Source organism: Garra rufa, chromosome 9 (genome assembly GCF_049309525.1).
Source record: "Garra rufa chromosome 9, GarRuf1.0, whole genome shotgun sequence".
Lineage (NCBI taxonomy): Eukaryota > Metazoa > Chordata > Actinopteri > Cypriniformes > Cyprinidae > Garra > Garra rufa.
Window position 1 is genome coordinate 39,573,149 of NC_133369.1, and position 15,711 is coordinate 39,588,859.

Here is a 15,711-nt window from a genome sequence, read left to right on the forward strand (position 1 = left end):
AATACATATCTACGATGCAAAATTCACTTTTACATAGGGTTTGCATATACAGTATGTCACAAAAGTGAGTACACCTCTCACATTTCAGCAACCATTTTAGTCTATCTTCTCAAGGGACAATACTATAGAAATGAAACTTGGATATATTTTAGAGTAGTCAATGTGCAGCTTGTATAGCAGTATAGATTTACTGTCCCCTGAAAATAACTCAACATACAGCCATTATTGTCAAAATAGCTGGCAACAAAAGTTAGTACACCCTAAGTGAACTTGTCCAAAGTGTCAATATATTGTGTTAGCACCATTGTTATCTGGCACTGCCTTAATCATCTTGGGCATGGAATTGACCAGAGCTGCACAGGTTGTTTCTGGGATCCTCTTCCACTCCTCACAGAGCTGCTGGATGTTAGACACATGGTGCTTCTCCACCTTATGCTTGAGGATGCCCCACAGGTGTTAAATAGGGTTCAGGTCTGGAGACATACTTGGCCACCCTATCACCTTCACCTTCTTCTTCCTCAGCAAGGCAGTTGTCATCTTGGTGGTGTGTTTGGAATCGTTATTATGTTGGAAAACTGCCGTTCGACCTAGTTTCTGAAGGGAAGCCATCATGTTCTGCTTCAGAATGTACAGTACACAATGGAAGTCATGTTTCCCTCAATAAACTGCAGCACTCAGTACCAGCAGCACTCATGCAGCCCCAGACCATGATGCTACCACAACCATGCTTGACTGTAGGCAAAGACACATTTTTTTCTTCTCACCAGGGCATCGCCACACATGCTGGACACCATCTAAGCCAAATAAGTTTATCTTATAGTCTCATCAGACCATAGGACATAGTTCCAGTAATTCATGCTCTTGGACAGGTTGTCTTCAGCAAACTGTTTGCAGGCTTTCTTGTGAGCCAGCTTCAGACGAGGCGTCCTTCTGGGACAACGCCTACGCAAACCGACTTGTTGCAGTGTGTGGCATATGGTCTGAGCACTGACAAACTGACCTTCTACTTCTGCAACCTTTAAAGCAATGCTGGCAGTACTCATGCATCTGTTTTTACTGTCACTTTCAATCAATTTAATGCATTTTTGCTGAATAAAGGAAAAACTTTTGAACAATAGTATATGTGTATATTCAAACAAAAAAAATCCCCCTCATTGTAATTTTTTTAAAGAATACACTACCAGTCAAAAGTATTTTTTGTATTTGTAATATTGTATTTTTTATTTATGTATTTTTTCCTGTGATCTAAGGAAAATTTTCAGCATCATTACTCCAGTCTTCAGTGTCACATGTTCCTTCAGAAATCATTCTAATATCTGAAATAAAAAGCTGTTTTCAACATAATAACACACACACACACACACACACACACACACACACACACATATATATATATATATATCAGAATATTAGACTGATTTCTAAAGGATCACATGACTGGAGTAATGATGCTGAAAATTCAGCTTTGAAATCACAGGAATAAATTACATTTTAAAATATATTCAGATAGAAAACTTTTAAAACTCTTAAGGCCACTGCACACTGAGTCAGAAATTTTCATCCAAAATTTTTGCACGTTAAAAAATAAATACGACCTCACGTTATGTCAATCGAGTTTACACACTGCCTCTGAAATTTGTCCATCATAAAAAATTCAGGTTTGATTTTCTGCGTTTTTGCATCCATAACAAGCATTTTGATAAGAAAGGATGTTGAATATGAAAAAAAAAATAAAAACGCTTACAAAATTGTCAGTGTGTAATGACCTTTACTGTTCAAAATCTTTTGACTGGTAGTGTACATTTTAAATATTTACCTTGTTGAGAGTTTGGAGAGCAGCTGTCGCTGCCTCTAAAGCAGGTTCAGCTTTAGCCAGATCCCGTTCACAATCTTTCAGTCTTCGAGACACCTCTGCTTGGATGGCAGCCACCTGCAGATGAAAACAGACTCACATAAGTGATGGGGAATTACTAAAGCACCATGTTGAGTCATTAAGACTTTGTTTGCTCTGCCTTTTGCTCCTCTAGGTCAGCATCTTTTCTCTTCTGGCTCACTCTTTCTGTCTGCAGGCCGATCCTGGCCATGAGTGCCTCAGTGGCCTGGTTCTTCAGCGTCAACTCCACTTCTTGTGAGTTCAGCTTGACTGTCAGATCCTCAACCTGATGTAAATATATAATGTTGACATTTAGTATATGATATTCTCTTGTTAATTCATAAATACCTTTTATAAGTCATGATTATATCAATACTCCTACTCAATACCATTCTTTTTTGTGGAGATATTAATATTTATTCAACAGTTCTTTCCGGTCCTCGAATCTGATTGGCTGAGAGGAATGTGATATCAGAACTCCAACCGTTTCACCGTTTGTATCACTTTTAAGTATTTCTCACATCAAGTGTCATGGCAGACGCCCAAATCCACTACAATTTCATCAATAATAATGTTTTTGTGTCACAGATGTAGTTTTAAGAGTTTTTTAGGTGAGAACGGGTAGGTTTAGACTTCAAATATGCGGTTTGTCACTAAAGATAATGTTTATTTAAAAACGGGGTTAGCTGCCATTCAGCACTCATGAACCCGCTGAGAGAAACTTTACTTCAGCCAGATCTTCTGGAATTTACCGCTGGCTCTTATCTTATGGTCTCTATAGTGGTTAAACATGAGATATAATTTGTTTTGGGTAAATCTAACAGGCAGTCTTTGGTCTCATTTATCTATTTTTTGTTCCAGAGCAGATAGTTTTGGCTGAGTGCAAAATCTCATCAAGTTATATTTTATGTCATTTTAATGCTGTATATCAGAACACCTTTGTACTTTTGACTGAATTGCCTAGCAACTTTTATGATGGCTGTTGTTGTTTATTAAATATTATTATTCAATAAATATAATGTTTGTTTGTTTATATATTATATATATATATATATATATATATATATATATATATATATATATATATATATATACACATATATATATATACACACACACACATAATAGTAGTATTTAATAAAAGTATGAGCAGTGCTGTCATCAGAAATGACCCTTAACAGATGAAAGGATAGTATGAAAAAGATATCGCTTTCCTCAGCAGACATTTAAACTAATGCTTTATTGTGAATATGTGATTGAGCTGAAGAATGAATGCTGTACTAGATGCAGGTAATCACACTCACTCTGTCCATCTCTCTCTTTCAAAATTCCTTCGTTGCTAGTTCTAAAGAGACATTTTTAATTTAGCAATGGAGGCCTGGGCTCAGCTGTTGAACTGTCAAACTGAGATTTGAATCCGTGGTGGAAGGAAGAGGTTTGCACATATGAGGGTTTTTAAAGACGCTCCGTTGTTGTTTCTTATGTATTTATACACTCATGCCATCGAACAGTTGTATAAACGCAATCCTGTGCAATATGGCTGCATATTATCTGGCTACAATTTTCAAATTTTCAAACTTTTTGGTTAAAAATGTTCATTTACAAATAAAAAGAAACTCAATTTTCTGAATATAAATTTTCACAATCTTCTTTTAAAGTGCTTTCATCAAACACAAAATGTAATGATCAAATTTAATCTCATAATCAGAGTTCTCCAAGACCTCACAAACAGCTTTTTACAACTTGCTGAAAGTTGTAAAAGCAACTTTTTTTTAATCTAGATCCCATTACCAGATAAAAACCTCTGCAACATTTGAATACTAAACCCTATATCACAAAGGCAAGCAATCATCAGACTATCAGACTCAAGGTTTATGAGTCCCTCAGCCTTCGGTGAGTGATCTTGGGCATATTAACTAGCAGTAACTACATTTCTTCTCAATTCTCATTCATCGACTCCAGCCTTGAGGAGCTTGCATTGAACCCTGTGGTGCCGATGAGCTCTACACACCTGAGAGGCTGTCGTCTTGAGTTTTTGAAGGCCAGACTGAAGCCTGCCGTGTCTCAGCTGCAGTTCCCTCTCTCTCTTTCCCAGCAGACTCTCGTAAAGTCTCAGCTGCTCCAGGAAGCTCTTGGGCGTGCTGTAGTTGTGCCTCTTCTCATTGCGGCAGTAGTGCTCGCTAACCTGCTTGACACTCACGTGAGCGTGGGCCATGAAAAGACTGATGGATTCCCGAACGGCCGGCTGTAAAGGCGAGAGTAGAGAGGGTAAGAGAGGGACCTGTACGGATTAAAGGCTCTTTAACATCCTCGGCTGTCACGGGCCCTGAAATATCATCTTCATAAATCCTGAATTCATCTCCAAGTTTGTATGCCTTTTGCTGGCTTCTGGACTTACTCAATCTGAAATTTAGGTGTAGGGCGCCGGGGGGAAGATTAAGCTGGTAGAGACCTGGGAAAATAATGGCCGAGGCTGGTGACACCCTGTATAAAGTAGGGCGAGCGTTTATGTCACATGGCTTCTAACTTTCTGAGACTGCACGTTGTGTTTTGTTTATTGGTTATTTATGATGTACACTGCTGTCTGATGACTGACTCATTTATCAGACTGTTAAAGATCAATTCACGCAAAGGCAAATGCATTTTAAAAGATGCAAGAACACAGATCATAATTCACTGAAAAGCAATAAAACATGTACATGTAACTGGCTGGAAAAAGGAGACGGTTATAAATGAAGATCTGACATAATGCTATTTGATAAACAACGTATTGAGTTAAATGCATGTAAACAATCCATCAATCTCTTATACTCAAAGGTCACATTTACCTGTGACAGAAATAAAGTAATATTTTTTTCTGCAGTTCTGCTTTTTACACTTACAAACACATTTAGATAAAAAAATGTTGCACAAAGGTGGGATTTGATCATAAATCTAATCCAAGAGCGAATATATAAAAGATACAGAAATATAGTCATTAAAAATATAAAAATAGTTAGAATGGCTTTAAGAACCGTTTCTTTCAACATACATACTTTTAAAAGTTTTCGAGTGGCAATTTAAAAGGGTGGCCAAAGTAAATGTGTTAAGAAATTATTATATACTATTATTATATAATTTAATTAATAAGACATTATAACAGTTATACTCTGTATTTCCACCACTGAATAAACAATACAAAATGTTAACTCGCAATTTTAACCTTTTTCTCATTTTTCGCAATTGCGAGTTATAAAGTTAGAATTGCGAGACATAAACACACAATACTGACTTTTTTTTCTCAGAATTGCTTGATACAAACTCACAATTCTGACTTTTTACTTAGAATTGTGATACTAACTCGCAATTGCGAGTTTTAAAGTCAGAACTGCAAGATACAAACTTGCAATTCTGATTTTTTTTTTTCAGAATTGTGAGATATAAACCTGCAACCGAGAGTTATAAAGTCAGAATTCCAAGATATACATGTTTTACCTTTTCTCAGAATTGCGTGAAACAAACTCGCAATTGTGAGTTATAAAGTCATACATTTGTGAGATATAAACTTGCAATTCTAACTTTTTTTTCTTAAAATTGCATGATACAAATTTGCAATTCTTTCTCAGAATTGCAATATAAACTCGCAATTCAGATTTTTTTGCTCAGAATTGCGTGATACAAACTCGTAATTCTGACTTTTTCCTCAGAATTGCGTGATATAATCTTGCAATTGCGAGTTTTAAAGTCAGAACTGCAAGATAAAAACTTGCAATTCTGATTTTTTTTTTCCAGAATTGTGAGATATAAACCCGCAACCGAGAGTTTTAAAGTCAGAATTCCAAGATATACATGTTTTACCTTTTCTCAGAATTGCGTGAAACAAACTCGCAATTGTGAGTTATAAAGTCATACATTTGTGAGATATAAACTTGCAATTCTAACTTTTTTTCTTAAAATTGCATGATACAAATTTGCAATTCTTTCTCAGAATTGCAATATAAACTCGCAATTCAGATTTTTTTTCTCAGAATTGCGTGATACAAACTCGTAATTCTGACTTTTTCCTCAGAATTGCGTGATATAATCTTGCAATTGCGAGTTATAAAGTCAGAACTGTGAGACATAAACTCGCAATTCTGAAATAGAGATATATACTCAGAGACGTAAACTCACAATTATTACTTTACAACACGCAATTGCGAATTAAGTAAATTATAAATAGTAATTTAAACTAAATTCTGAGAACATAGTTTTTTTACCCTCAATATTGGACTTCATATCTCACAATTCTGGGAAAAAAAAGTCAGAATTGTGAGATATAAACTTGCAATTGCGAGAAAAAATGGTGGGTGGTGAGATACAAACTTGCATTTGTCGCAATTGAGACTTTATATCTTGCCAATCCTGACTTTATAAACTTGCAATTGCAAGTTATATCATGCAATTCTGACTTTATAACTTGCAGTCGCGAGCTTATATCACACAATTCTGAGAAAAAAAGTCAGAATTGCGAGAAAAAAAAAAGTTGCAATAACATTTAAAATTTTTTTATTCATTGGTGGAAACAGGCTTCAATACTGTTCTGTGTGAATTTTAAAAAACTGATCAAAACTTTTGGAAGTGGTAGAAATGTCCCTAGTGTATCAGTCATTTATAAGTAAATGATGGGTAATTTTAGGAGTGGGCAATATACTGAAAATCTGTCAACCGGTAGAGATTTTGGACTATCATCTCTAACGTGGTTGCACACTCACATGACGTTGCTGCGCTACGTAGTCACGAAAGTGTATTATTTCAGCTGCTTTATAGGCCTTGAACGGTTAAATACACACACCTGTATGTGTTAAAATGCTCGTCTTTGCAATTATCCTCGTAAACACAGTAATTTAGGTCTTAAGTGAAAGCTGAATCTGGGCAGCTTTTAAAGTGACAGCAGTCTAATATTCCTGCTGTCTGTCATTCATGTTCATCAAACAACAAAAAAAGAAAATTTCCCATTGCTCTTGACTAAATCACTTTTGTAACTTTAATATGAATGATATATTTAAATTACAGTGAAGAATATGCAGTTTTTATACATTTGATTACTTCATACAATGTATGTAGTGTTTCTTGTTTGTTTGTACTGTAGTTGTTTTGTCCTGTTCCTTGTAATTAGTTTCTTACTGTTTTTTTTTTAAATCGCTGACTGTTTACTTGTCTTCAGTGAGCTTGAGGTTTTTTTTTCATTTTGTTTTGTTTTTAGGCTAGTAGTTTTTTTGTGATATCGACACTAAAGTGACATTAAAGACCGTATTTAAAGCAAAAATAACTATATTGTGATATACACCATAAAATAAGAAGTTCCCCGTTTGCATTTCCTGTGCGTTTTGATACAGTTTGAGAAGTTTTAAAGCAGTTTGAGAAGATGTTTGTTGTGAGAGTGACTGTTAGACGAATCTTTCTCTTCTCATCCACTCAAATTGCTTTGTGTAACAAAGGCCTATAATTTATTTTACTTTCCGTAAAAAGCAACTGAATGCGTTATCTACAAACATTATGAGATTAATTGTGATTACATATTTTAATTGACTGACAGCCCTACATTCTATACTCCAGTATAATAGTCTAACAGTGAGTGAAATACGCAAAGAGAAAACAAACCCACAGCTGGTCACGAGTCAACACACACACTCCCACATCCCCGTACAAACTCTCAGCACAAGCACACAGTCTGGCTCAAACAGCTGTGGCTTCTCTGAGGGTCAGTCTGTGTGTATTAATCACCGTTGCTTTATTAGCATAAATGATCCTGCTTAGTGATCGTTCCACTGGTGCAGGGAAAACAACAATGCCGAGAGAGAGAGAAACTGCGTCTGTCATTGAGCTCACTGTGCATGTGATCAGCCATTTGTCTTCACTTCAGAGTCGAGCTAATGATGAGGAATCTGGTGCACATGTAAATGCGAAACAATTACAGTGTCTTTTAGCCTTTTAGTTTCTGTGTAAAATGAAAAATTAAACCTTTTTGCTAAGCCAATTGTAAGAAATGAATTAAAACCGCTTCATGTAAACTATAAATCAATATGGTATTAAATAACTAAACCCAATGAAGCTACTTCGGCTGGCTGACGGATGCTCAGGTTTACCTGAATACTTGGGATGTCCTGCAGGAACTTGAGGCTGACAGACTGGAGGGCCTCCAGGGGCCATTCCTGGAACCAGTCCAGAGTGGTGCAGTTCAGCAGGGCCGGGAAACGCCGGGCACGTAGACGCAGGCTGTTGCCTACTGGAGACATGCAGAGCACAACCTACACACACGTACAGTACACACACACTGTTGACACTGATCTCAACAAGATATGCAATATACATTGTAACTGCTGTGTATATGAAAATAAACAATCACTGCTGTGAGACCTTGAGTTGTTGTCGCACACGATTCATAAAAAAGCTCCAGCAGTTCTCGTTGTTGTCCAGCAGACCCAGCTGCCGCACCTCACTCCTCACAGCTTTTCTAACACCATCCACCTCCTCTTCACTTAACAGATCAGGGATCTCACCTGGGGCCAGACCACCAATAAACATGTTTATTCCACTTAAACAGGGGTCACATGCATTTATGTATTTACAAAGCTTTATATTCAGCAAGTAACATTAAGACACTAGTTAATGTTAGATAATATCTAGGTAACACTTTAGATTAGATACAGTAGTATTAATGCATAAAATGGCACAAATAAGCATTTCTGTTGTTAAAGTTGCAATAAAGCAGGCATTGTGAGATACAGTCGAGTGTAATGGATTACAGAGAAAGATGTAAAGCCAGGACTTTGTTCTATGCATTAGTTGTTGATTGCATCTTGAGATTGTGTATTCAAAAATGAAACCAGATGAAGGTGGACAAAATTATTGAGGACATCTGGCATAGACACTGCCATTTAAAAGTTTTGGATCAGTAAGATTTTTTATGTTTTTAAAGAAGTATCTTATGCTCACCAAGGCTGCATTTTTTTGATTAAAAATAAAGAAAAAAAACTGTAATATTGTGTGATATTATTACAATTTAAAAGAACAGTTTTCTATTTTATTATACTTTTAAAAATAATTTATTTCTGTGATGCAATGCTGAATTTTCAGCAGCCATTACTCTTCAGTCTTTAGTCTTCAGTGTCACATGATCACTCAGAAATCATTGTAATATTGTAATAAAAATATATTTTAGTTAAATTTGGCATGAAATGAATATTCACCATATATATTTTCTAAATGCTTATTATAGACAGTCTTGCGAACAATTCATTCATGCATTTGTTTCATTTTTAACATTTTGACCTCAAAATATTTAATCGAAAAGTAAAAACGACTTCTCTCTGGTGATGCACTGCCATTCAAAAGTTTGTGATCAGTAAGATTTTTAATGGTTTTTTTTTTAATACATTTGTTATAGTTGTCTAAGTTTCATTTATTTGATCCAAAATACAGAAAAAAACAATAATATTGTTTGCAATTGAAGTCTTCAATGTCATGTGATCCTTCAGAAATCAATTGAATATGCTTATTTATTATCAATATTAAGCTGTATTAAACTCTTTCCACTATTGATAATAAATAAGCAAATTAGAATGATTTCTGAAGGATGACACTGAAGACTTAAATTGCAATATTATTTCACAATATTACAGTTTTTTCTGTATTTTTGATCAAATTAATGGAACTTAGACAAGCATCACAAACGTATTAAGTCGTTTTTACATTTTGAATACATATTTTGAGCTCAAAAATGAAACAAGTGCATGAATAAATTGTTTACAAGAATATCTATAATAACAAGCATTTAGAAAATATATAGGGTGAATATTCATTTCATGCCAATTTTTTTTTTTTTTTTGTATAAAATAAAATAACATATTATAAATATTACATCAAACACTATAATTAGAAAAAATAGATATGTTGCCTAAAGTAAGCTTAGTTGAAGTACTAAAATGAAACTATTTAGATATATTTGAGCACAAAAAAGTTTATAAAGAAACTATTATAAATGAAAATGCACACAACAAAATTAATAATCTTTAAAATTAAAACTGAAAATATAAAAACAAAACACACTGCCAAATAAGTGCTATTCAAACAAATCCTTTATGGCATGTAGAAATAACCTCTCTCTGGTGCATTTAAGCATTAGCAATTACACACGCATCAGTTAAATTATGTTACATTTGTTAACTCTGCCGCTTTATTCTGGTTCAAGCACTAAGCGGGTCTCCGACCTCTGCGCTTGACATCGGTGACAGATGAGAGCCACCATCTGTGTTCTGAGGGTCTTGATCCAATGACACGCAGGCCTGTTCCAGTCACCCTTAATCTACTTCACTGGCCCCGCTCCATTTACATATGTTTCCCATTCATCAGACCAACACACAATGAGCCCCCCTGTGGCGTGTATAAATGTGTGCGTGTGCGGGAGGCTCTGACCTGACGAGATCAGGGTGCTGATGATGACGAGAAAACGGTCCTCTGGGATCTGAGCGTCTGTGAGGAGCAGGATCGTGGGGATGTTTTTTACCCCCGTCTTCAAGTACAGTCCAGCCAAATCAGTCTGAAAATACATGAGAGACAGTCAAGCACAACCAGCGTTCAAAAAAAAAAAAAAGTTTGAGCTGTGGCTTAGCAGTTAGAACGTGAAACATTGAGTTATGGTGCTCATGTGGGAAATTTGAGTTTGAATCTTGTCCGCAACGTGTTCCGATCTCATTTTACCCTCTTTCTTTCCTGTCACCTTCCCAGTTTTTCTCTTTAATAATGACAAAAAAATCATTAAAAGCAACATACACAAAAGTCACTTTAAATGCTCAAGCTCTAAAGTTGCTGGATCCTGATTGGCTATTAATGTTTTTATCAATCTTCAGCTGAACAAAATAAAAAAGCTTTAAAAGTGATTCCAATGATATTGCTACTCTGTGTCATTATCGTCATACCGTTGAGGTCAAAAGTTTACACCCCCCTTGCAAAATGTTAATTATTTTACCAAAATAAGAGGGATCATACAAAATGCGTGTTGTTGTTTATTTAGTACTGACCTAAATAAGATATTTCACATAAAAGATGTTTACATATAGACCACAAGAGAAAATAATAGTTGAATTAATAAAAATGACCCCGTTCAAAAGTTTACATACGCTTGATTCTTAATACTGTGTTCTTACCTGAATGATCCACAGCTGTGTTTTTTGTTTAGTGATAGTTGTTCATGAGTCCCTTGTTTGTCCTGAACAGTTAAACTGCTTGCTGTTGTTCAGATCTCAAAATCATACAGTCATTGTAGGAAAGGGTTCAAATGCACAAAATGGTGGAAAACCAAAGAATTTGTGGGACCTGAAGGATTTTTCTGAAGAACAGCAGGCAGTTTAACTGTTCAGGACAAACGAGGGATTCATGAACAACTATCACTAAACAAAAAAACAGCTGTGGATCATTCAGGTAACAACACAGTGTTAAGAAACAAGGGGATGTAAACTTTTGAACAGGGTAATTTTTTATAAATTCCACTGTGTCTTTTATGTGAAATATCTTATTCAGGTCAGTACTAAACAAACAACAACATGAATTTTGTGTGATCCCTCTAATTTTGGTAAAATAATTAACATTTTGCAGATTCTAAAAGGGGGGTGTAAACTTTTGACCTCAACTGTAGGTGTGGTGTGTCTTTTAGGCCCAAATGCAATATTGTAAATTTACATATATGCATAGAAACAGGATGCGACCAAGATAAAGTGTCTTTTCATGATTAAGTGTAGAGGGCATCAAACAGTGAGTGTCGAGTGTATAGAGATCAATGCAGCTCAGCCAACTGGCCTCAGATTTACCACACACTGATGAATGAAATGATAGCAGCAGCCTCATCAATAGGGCATTGAAATATTTGCCTTGGTTCTTTAATAGGATCTGGCAATTACTCCCCATTGCATCCGGGCAGGACTAAATGAGATCGATGGAGCCGGACGGGGTATTGATCAGGGAAAGTGTTGTCTAAAAGAAAGCTTGATCTCTGGTAATGAATCACCGCTATTTTAGATTTATCCTCACCTCACAGCAGTGATGGGTACTATGATTTGGGCAGCTGATGGTTTGGCACAACATCATCGTCACATTTGTTGTGGTTTCTGCTGTATGTGGTTTTCTAATTTTCATCTTGCACGCCATTGATTGTATTGTGTGGTCTATTGGCGTGAACTCTGAGGACGCGGTTACCTTTAGGTCCTGTATGTTGTAGCCCTTGCTGAGGGTGGGCTGGAACACATCCATGTTGGAGAGGTGGGCGGCAAGGCGGGTCAGGCTTTGTTTGCCACTGCCCCCCACACCTACGAGCAGGGCATGGCCTCTAGGACACGCCAGGATGCGAGTGATACGACACCTGCAGAAGCCAGTCAAAAAAACCATGTGTGTGTAATTACAGTTAAATCTGTATTCACTAAAGCACATACTGCAGACGTAGCACTCACACATGCTGCATGGCTTCCTGGAACAGCACCAGGTTCATGGCAGAGTGGAGCTCGTTGTAGCTGTCCAAAGCCTCATTGAGAATACAGCCGAGTTGCTCCCATCCAGCTACAGGCATGTAGGAAGGTTCTGCAGAGCCCACACTGCTGTGTAGGTATATTAGTGGCTCCTGCAACACTGCCTCTTCCTCCATTTCCTATAGGAGACAAATTGAACAACATGTTAAAGGACAATAGAATAACATATATATTTAAATCGCATAATAGAGAGTCTGGAGTTATACTAATAAAAAGTGAAAAATCAGGATTGTTTTTATTTTATTGATCTAATTATATACAGTCAAACCAAAAATTATTCAGACAACAGATATGATTTTTGAGGATAGAAAAATAAAGTAAACTGTGACATATTATACCTACAAATTCTTCATACAGTGGACTACTAGTAAAATTGATTAAAAAAAAAAAATTGGACCAAAAATGTAATTTGACACTTTGCCATGTTTTCTTACATATTTTTCTATCAAAGTTATCTGACATTATCAAGATGAATTTGTTCGGAAATAGTTTAACTCTGAATTCTTGTCATATTTCTTTACCATTTTCTAAACTATAGCGAATAAACTGTGATAATGTGTTGAAGGTGTCTGAATAAATTTTGGTTTAACCATATAATTATATAACTAGATAAAAAAAAAAGTTTAAAACAAACTTTAACTTGGCTTGAAAAAGCATAGCCAGAAAGTTTAGCTAGCTATAACTATAACACTCTATAAAGATTGATAGATAGATCAAAACATAATCTAAAAACTAACTAAAGCCAGCTGATTTAGCAAAAACACAAAAAACAGATAAAACCAGTTGATTTAGAAAAAACAGCTAAAAACCAGCTAAAACCAGCCGATTTAGCAAAAAACAGCAAAAAAAGTGTTAAGGTACAACCAGTTCATTTAGTGAAGAAAAACAGCTAACAACCAGGTTATTCAGCAAAAAAAAGTTCATTTAGCGAAGAAAAACCCAGCTTAAACCAGTTAAAATCACTTCATTTAACAAAAACGCAGCTAAACCAGCTAATTTAGCAAAAACAGCTGAAAAACAGCTAAAACCAGCTGATTTGGCAAAAAAAACCACCTGAAAATGAGCTAAAACCAGTTGGTTTAGAATAAATAGCTAACAACCAGCTAAAACCAGCATATTTTGAAAACATGGCTAAAACCAGTTGGTTTGGAAAAAACTGCTAAAAAACAGCTAAACAGCTTGATTTCGCAAAAAAGGAGGCTAAAAACAGCTACAACCAGTTCATATAATTAAAAAACAACTAAAACCAGATTTAGCAAAAACACCTGAAAACCAGCTAAAACCAGTTGGTTTAGCAAAAAACAGCTACAAACCAGTTAAAACCAGTTAATTTTGAAAACACGTCTGAAAAAACAAGCTAAAACCAGTTGGTTTGCAGATTTGGCAAAAAAAAAACCAACTAAAAACAGCTACAACCAGTTCATATAATAAAAAAACCCAGCTAAAACCAATTAAAACCAGTTTATTTAACAAAAACAGCTAAAATCAGTTTGTTTAGAAAAAACTGGTAAAACCAGTTAAAAACTAATTGTTTTGTTGGTTAAGAAAAAACAGCTAAAACCAGTTAATTTAACAAAAATAGCTAAAAACCAGCTAAAACCAGTTAATTTAATGAAAACCAGCTAAAAACCAGTCAAAACCAGATATATATTTATATTATAAATTGTAGTAATTATTTTTATTTATTTATTTATTACTATTTTATTTATTATATTAACAATGTTTTGGTATATTTCTAATCCTATTTTTCGAATATTCTTATTTTTAACGTACGAGTGTGGAATGAAATAATTACTTAACTTCTTTATTTATTTGTTATTATAATGCATTTATTTATTTATTTTTTATTCTGTTTAACACTTAAAATATTGTTGTTGTTTGTTTATTATATTTCTAAAAATAGATCTGGTGTATTTCTTTTTCCATTGTGCAAAATATTCCATAATGCTGAAAACAAAGAAAAGAGAAAAATGAAATAATGTAGTGTCCTTCAGTTGTATTTATTTATTTTTACTTTTTTTGGTGAAAGATGCTGATTCATTGAAGGCTTTAAAGGGATAGTTCACACAAAAATTTTTGTTCAAAGAAAACAAAAACATGATGCAGGAGCTAGCATTCTGACGTAGAATTTACAAGCATGCATCGTGGTACTGTTGTGAATGCATATCGAAGACTGACAGAGAAGATAATAAATTGTTGAATGAATTTGTTATTTTTCTTTTTCTTCTTTAATATCAAAAATATCTTAATTTGTGTTTCCGAAGTTGAATGAAGGTCTGATAGGATTTGGAATGACATAAGGGTGAGTAAATAATGACAGAATTGAATTTTGGGTAAACTATCCCTTCAACAGCAGTAAACATGTCTTGTTTTGCTGGTTTACCTCAGAGGCCTGTCGTGCGATGTCTGCCTGCAGCCTATGGAAGAGCTGAAGGTCAGATGTTTCAGAAAAGCGATCTGAATATACTCTTCTGGATTCATGCATCCAAAGTCGAATCAGATCCGCACCCTTTCTAACACACTCTGGCCTGGAGAACAGGAGACCCTGCATGCACATACAAACAAAGGTACAAAGTGTTGGCTGATTCAACATATTCACAGTTTAAATTACTGAGCACAAAGGAAATGCTTACCTGGAACAGCCGAGAGAGATCCCACAGGTTGAAGAGATAGTAAAACTTTGCGGAGGTGGGGAGGAAGTGCTGGAGCACCCTGTCATGGAGGGCTACAGCCGCTTTCACCACAGCAGGAGCACTCCTCACCACAGCTGGGGTGAACGGCAACCTCTGCAGGTGAAAGCTCAAGATTGAGCCAAAGATGGAGCTGAGGGTCTCAGAGCTGGGTGTGCCGACCGCTAACACTGTGAAATGCCTCTGATGAAAATTAGGATGAAGATTTGTCAGTGATGTCTCTCAAACACAATTTTTATATTATGGTATCCACCATATTCTTCAACGTGCAAGTAAACTATGGCAAGACTTCTGGTTTAATAGCTATAGGGAAACAACGAGAAGAATAACAACATGCAGTAAACGGCAAAACTGTGAACTGTGAACCAGTGTGTTTATAGTTAAGATAACACATTAAAATAACATGGTAAGACAAACTAATTTGCAATATCAAGTAGCAAAACGAGCTGTTTTATACAGGTACGTACAGCTAAATGGCCAGTCCCATTCTTATGGGGAAAAAAGGTGGATACAATATACTTTTTTTTACTACACATCTTTTTTTTTTTTACCACAATCAAACAACTGTGTTTTAGTGCCACAAAAATTCTAAGATTATGAGATTAAAGTC

General features: G+C 35.4%; 2 protein-coding genes across 2 annotated transcripts in view; one reads left to right on the plus strand and one right to left on the minus strand.

The window, feature by feature from the left end:
- LOC141342353 (dynein axonemal heavy chain 11-like) overlaps positions 1-15,711 on the plus strand; it is a 260,969-nt gene that overhangs the window by 102,816 nt on the left and 142,442 nt on the right. The window lies entirely within an intron of this gene.
- LOC141342412 (dynein axonemal heavy chain 11-like) overlaps positions 1-15,711 on the minus strand; it is a 98,677-nt gene that overhangs the window by 11,614 nt on the left and 71,352 nt on the right. The window contains exons 50-59 of the mRNA XM_073846857.1: positions 15,045-15,284; positions 14,795-14,956; positions 12,337-12,530; positions 12,086-12,248; positions 10,310-10,433; positions 8,252-8,394; positions 7,981-8,142; positions 3,885-4,118; positions 2,013-2,159; positions 1,817-1,930 (exon numbers count right to left, since the gene is read on the minus strand). Coding sequence (XP_073702958.1) covers positions 1,817-1,930; positions 2,013-2,159; positions 3,885-4,118; positions 7,981-8,142; positions 8,252-8,394; positions 10,310-10,433; positions 12,086-12,248; positions 12,337-12,530; positions 14,795-14,956; positions 15,045-15,284 — 1,683 coding nt within the window. The remainder of the gene's footprint in view (positions 1-1,816; positions 1,931-2,012; positions 2,160-3,884; positions 4,119-7,980; positions 8,143-8,251; positions 8,395-10,309; positions 10,434-12,085; positions 12,249-12,336; positions 12,531-14,794; positions 14,957-15,044; positions 15,285-15,711) is intronic.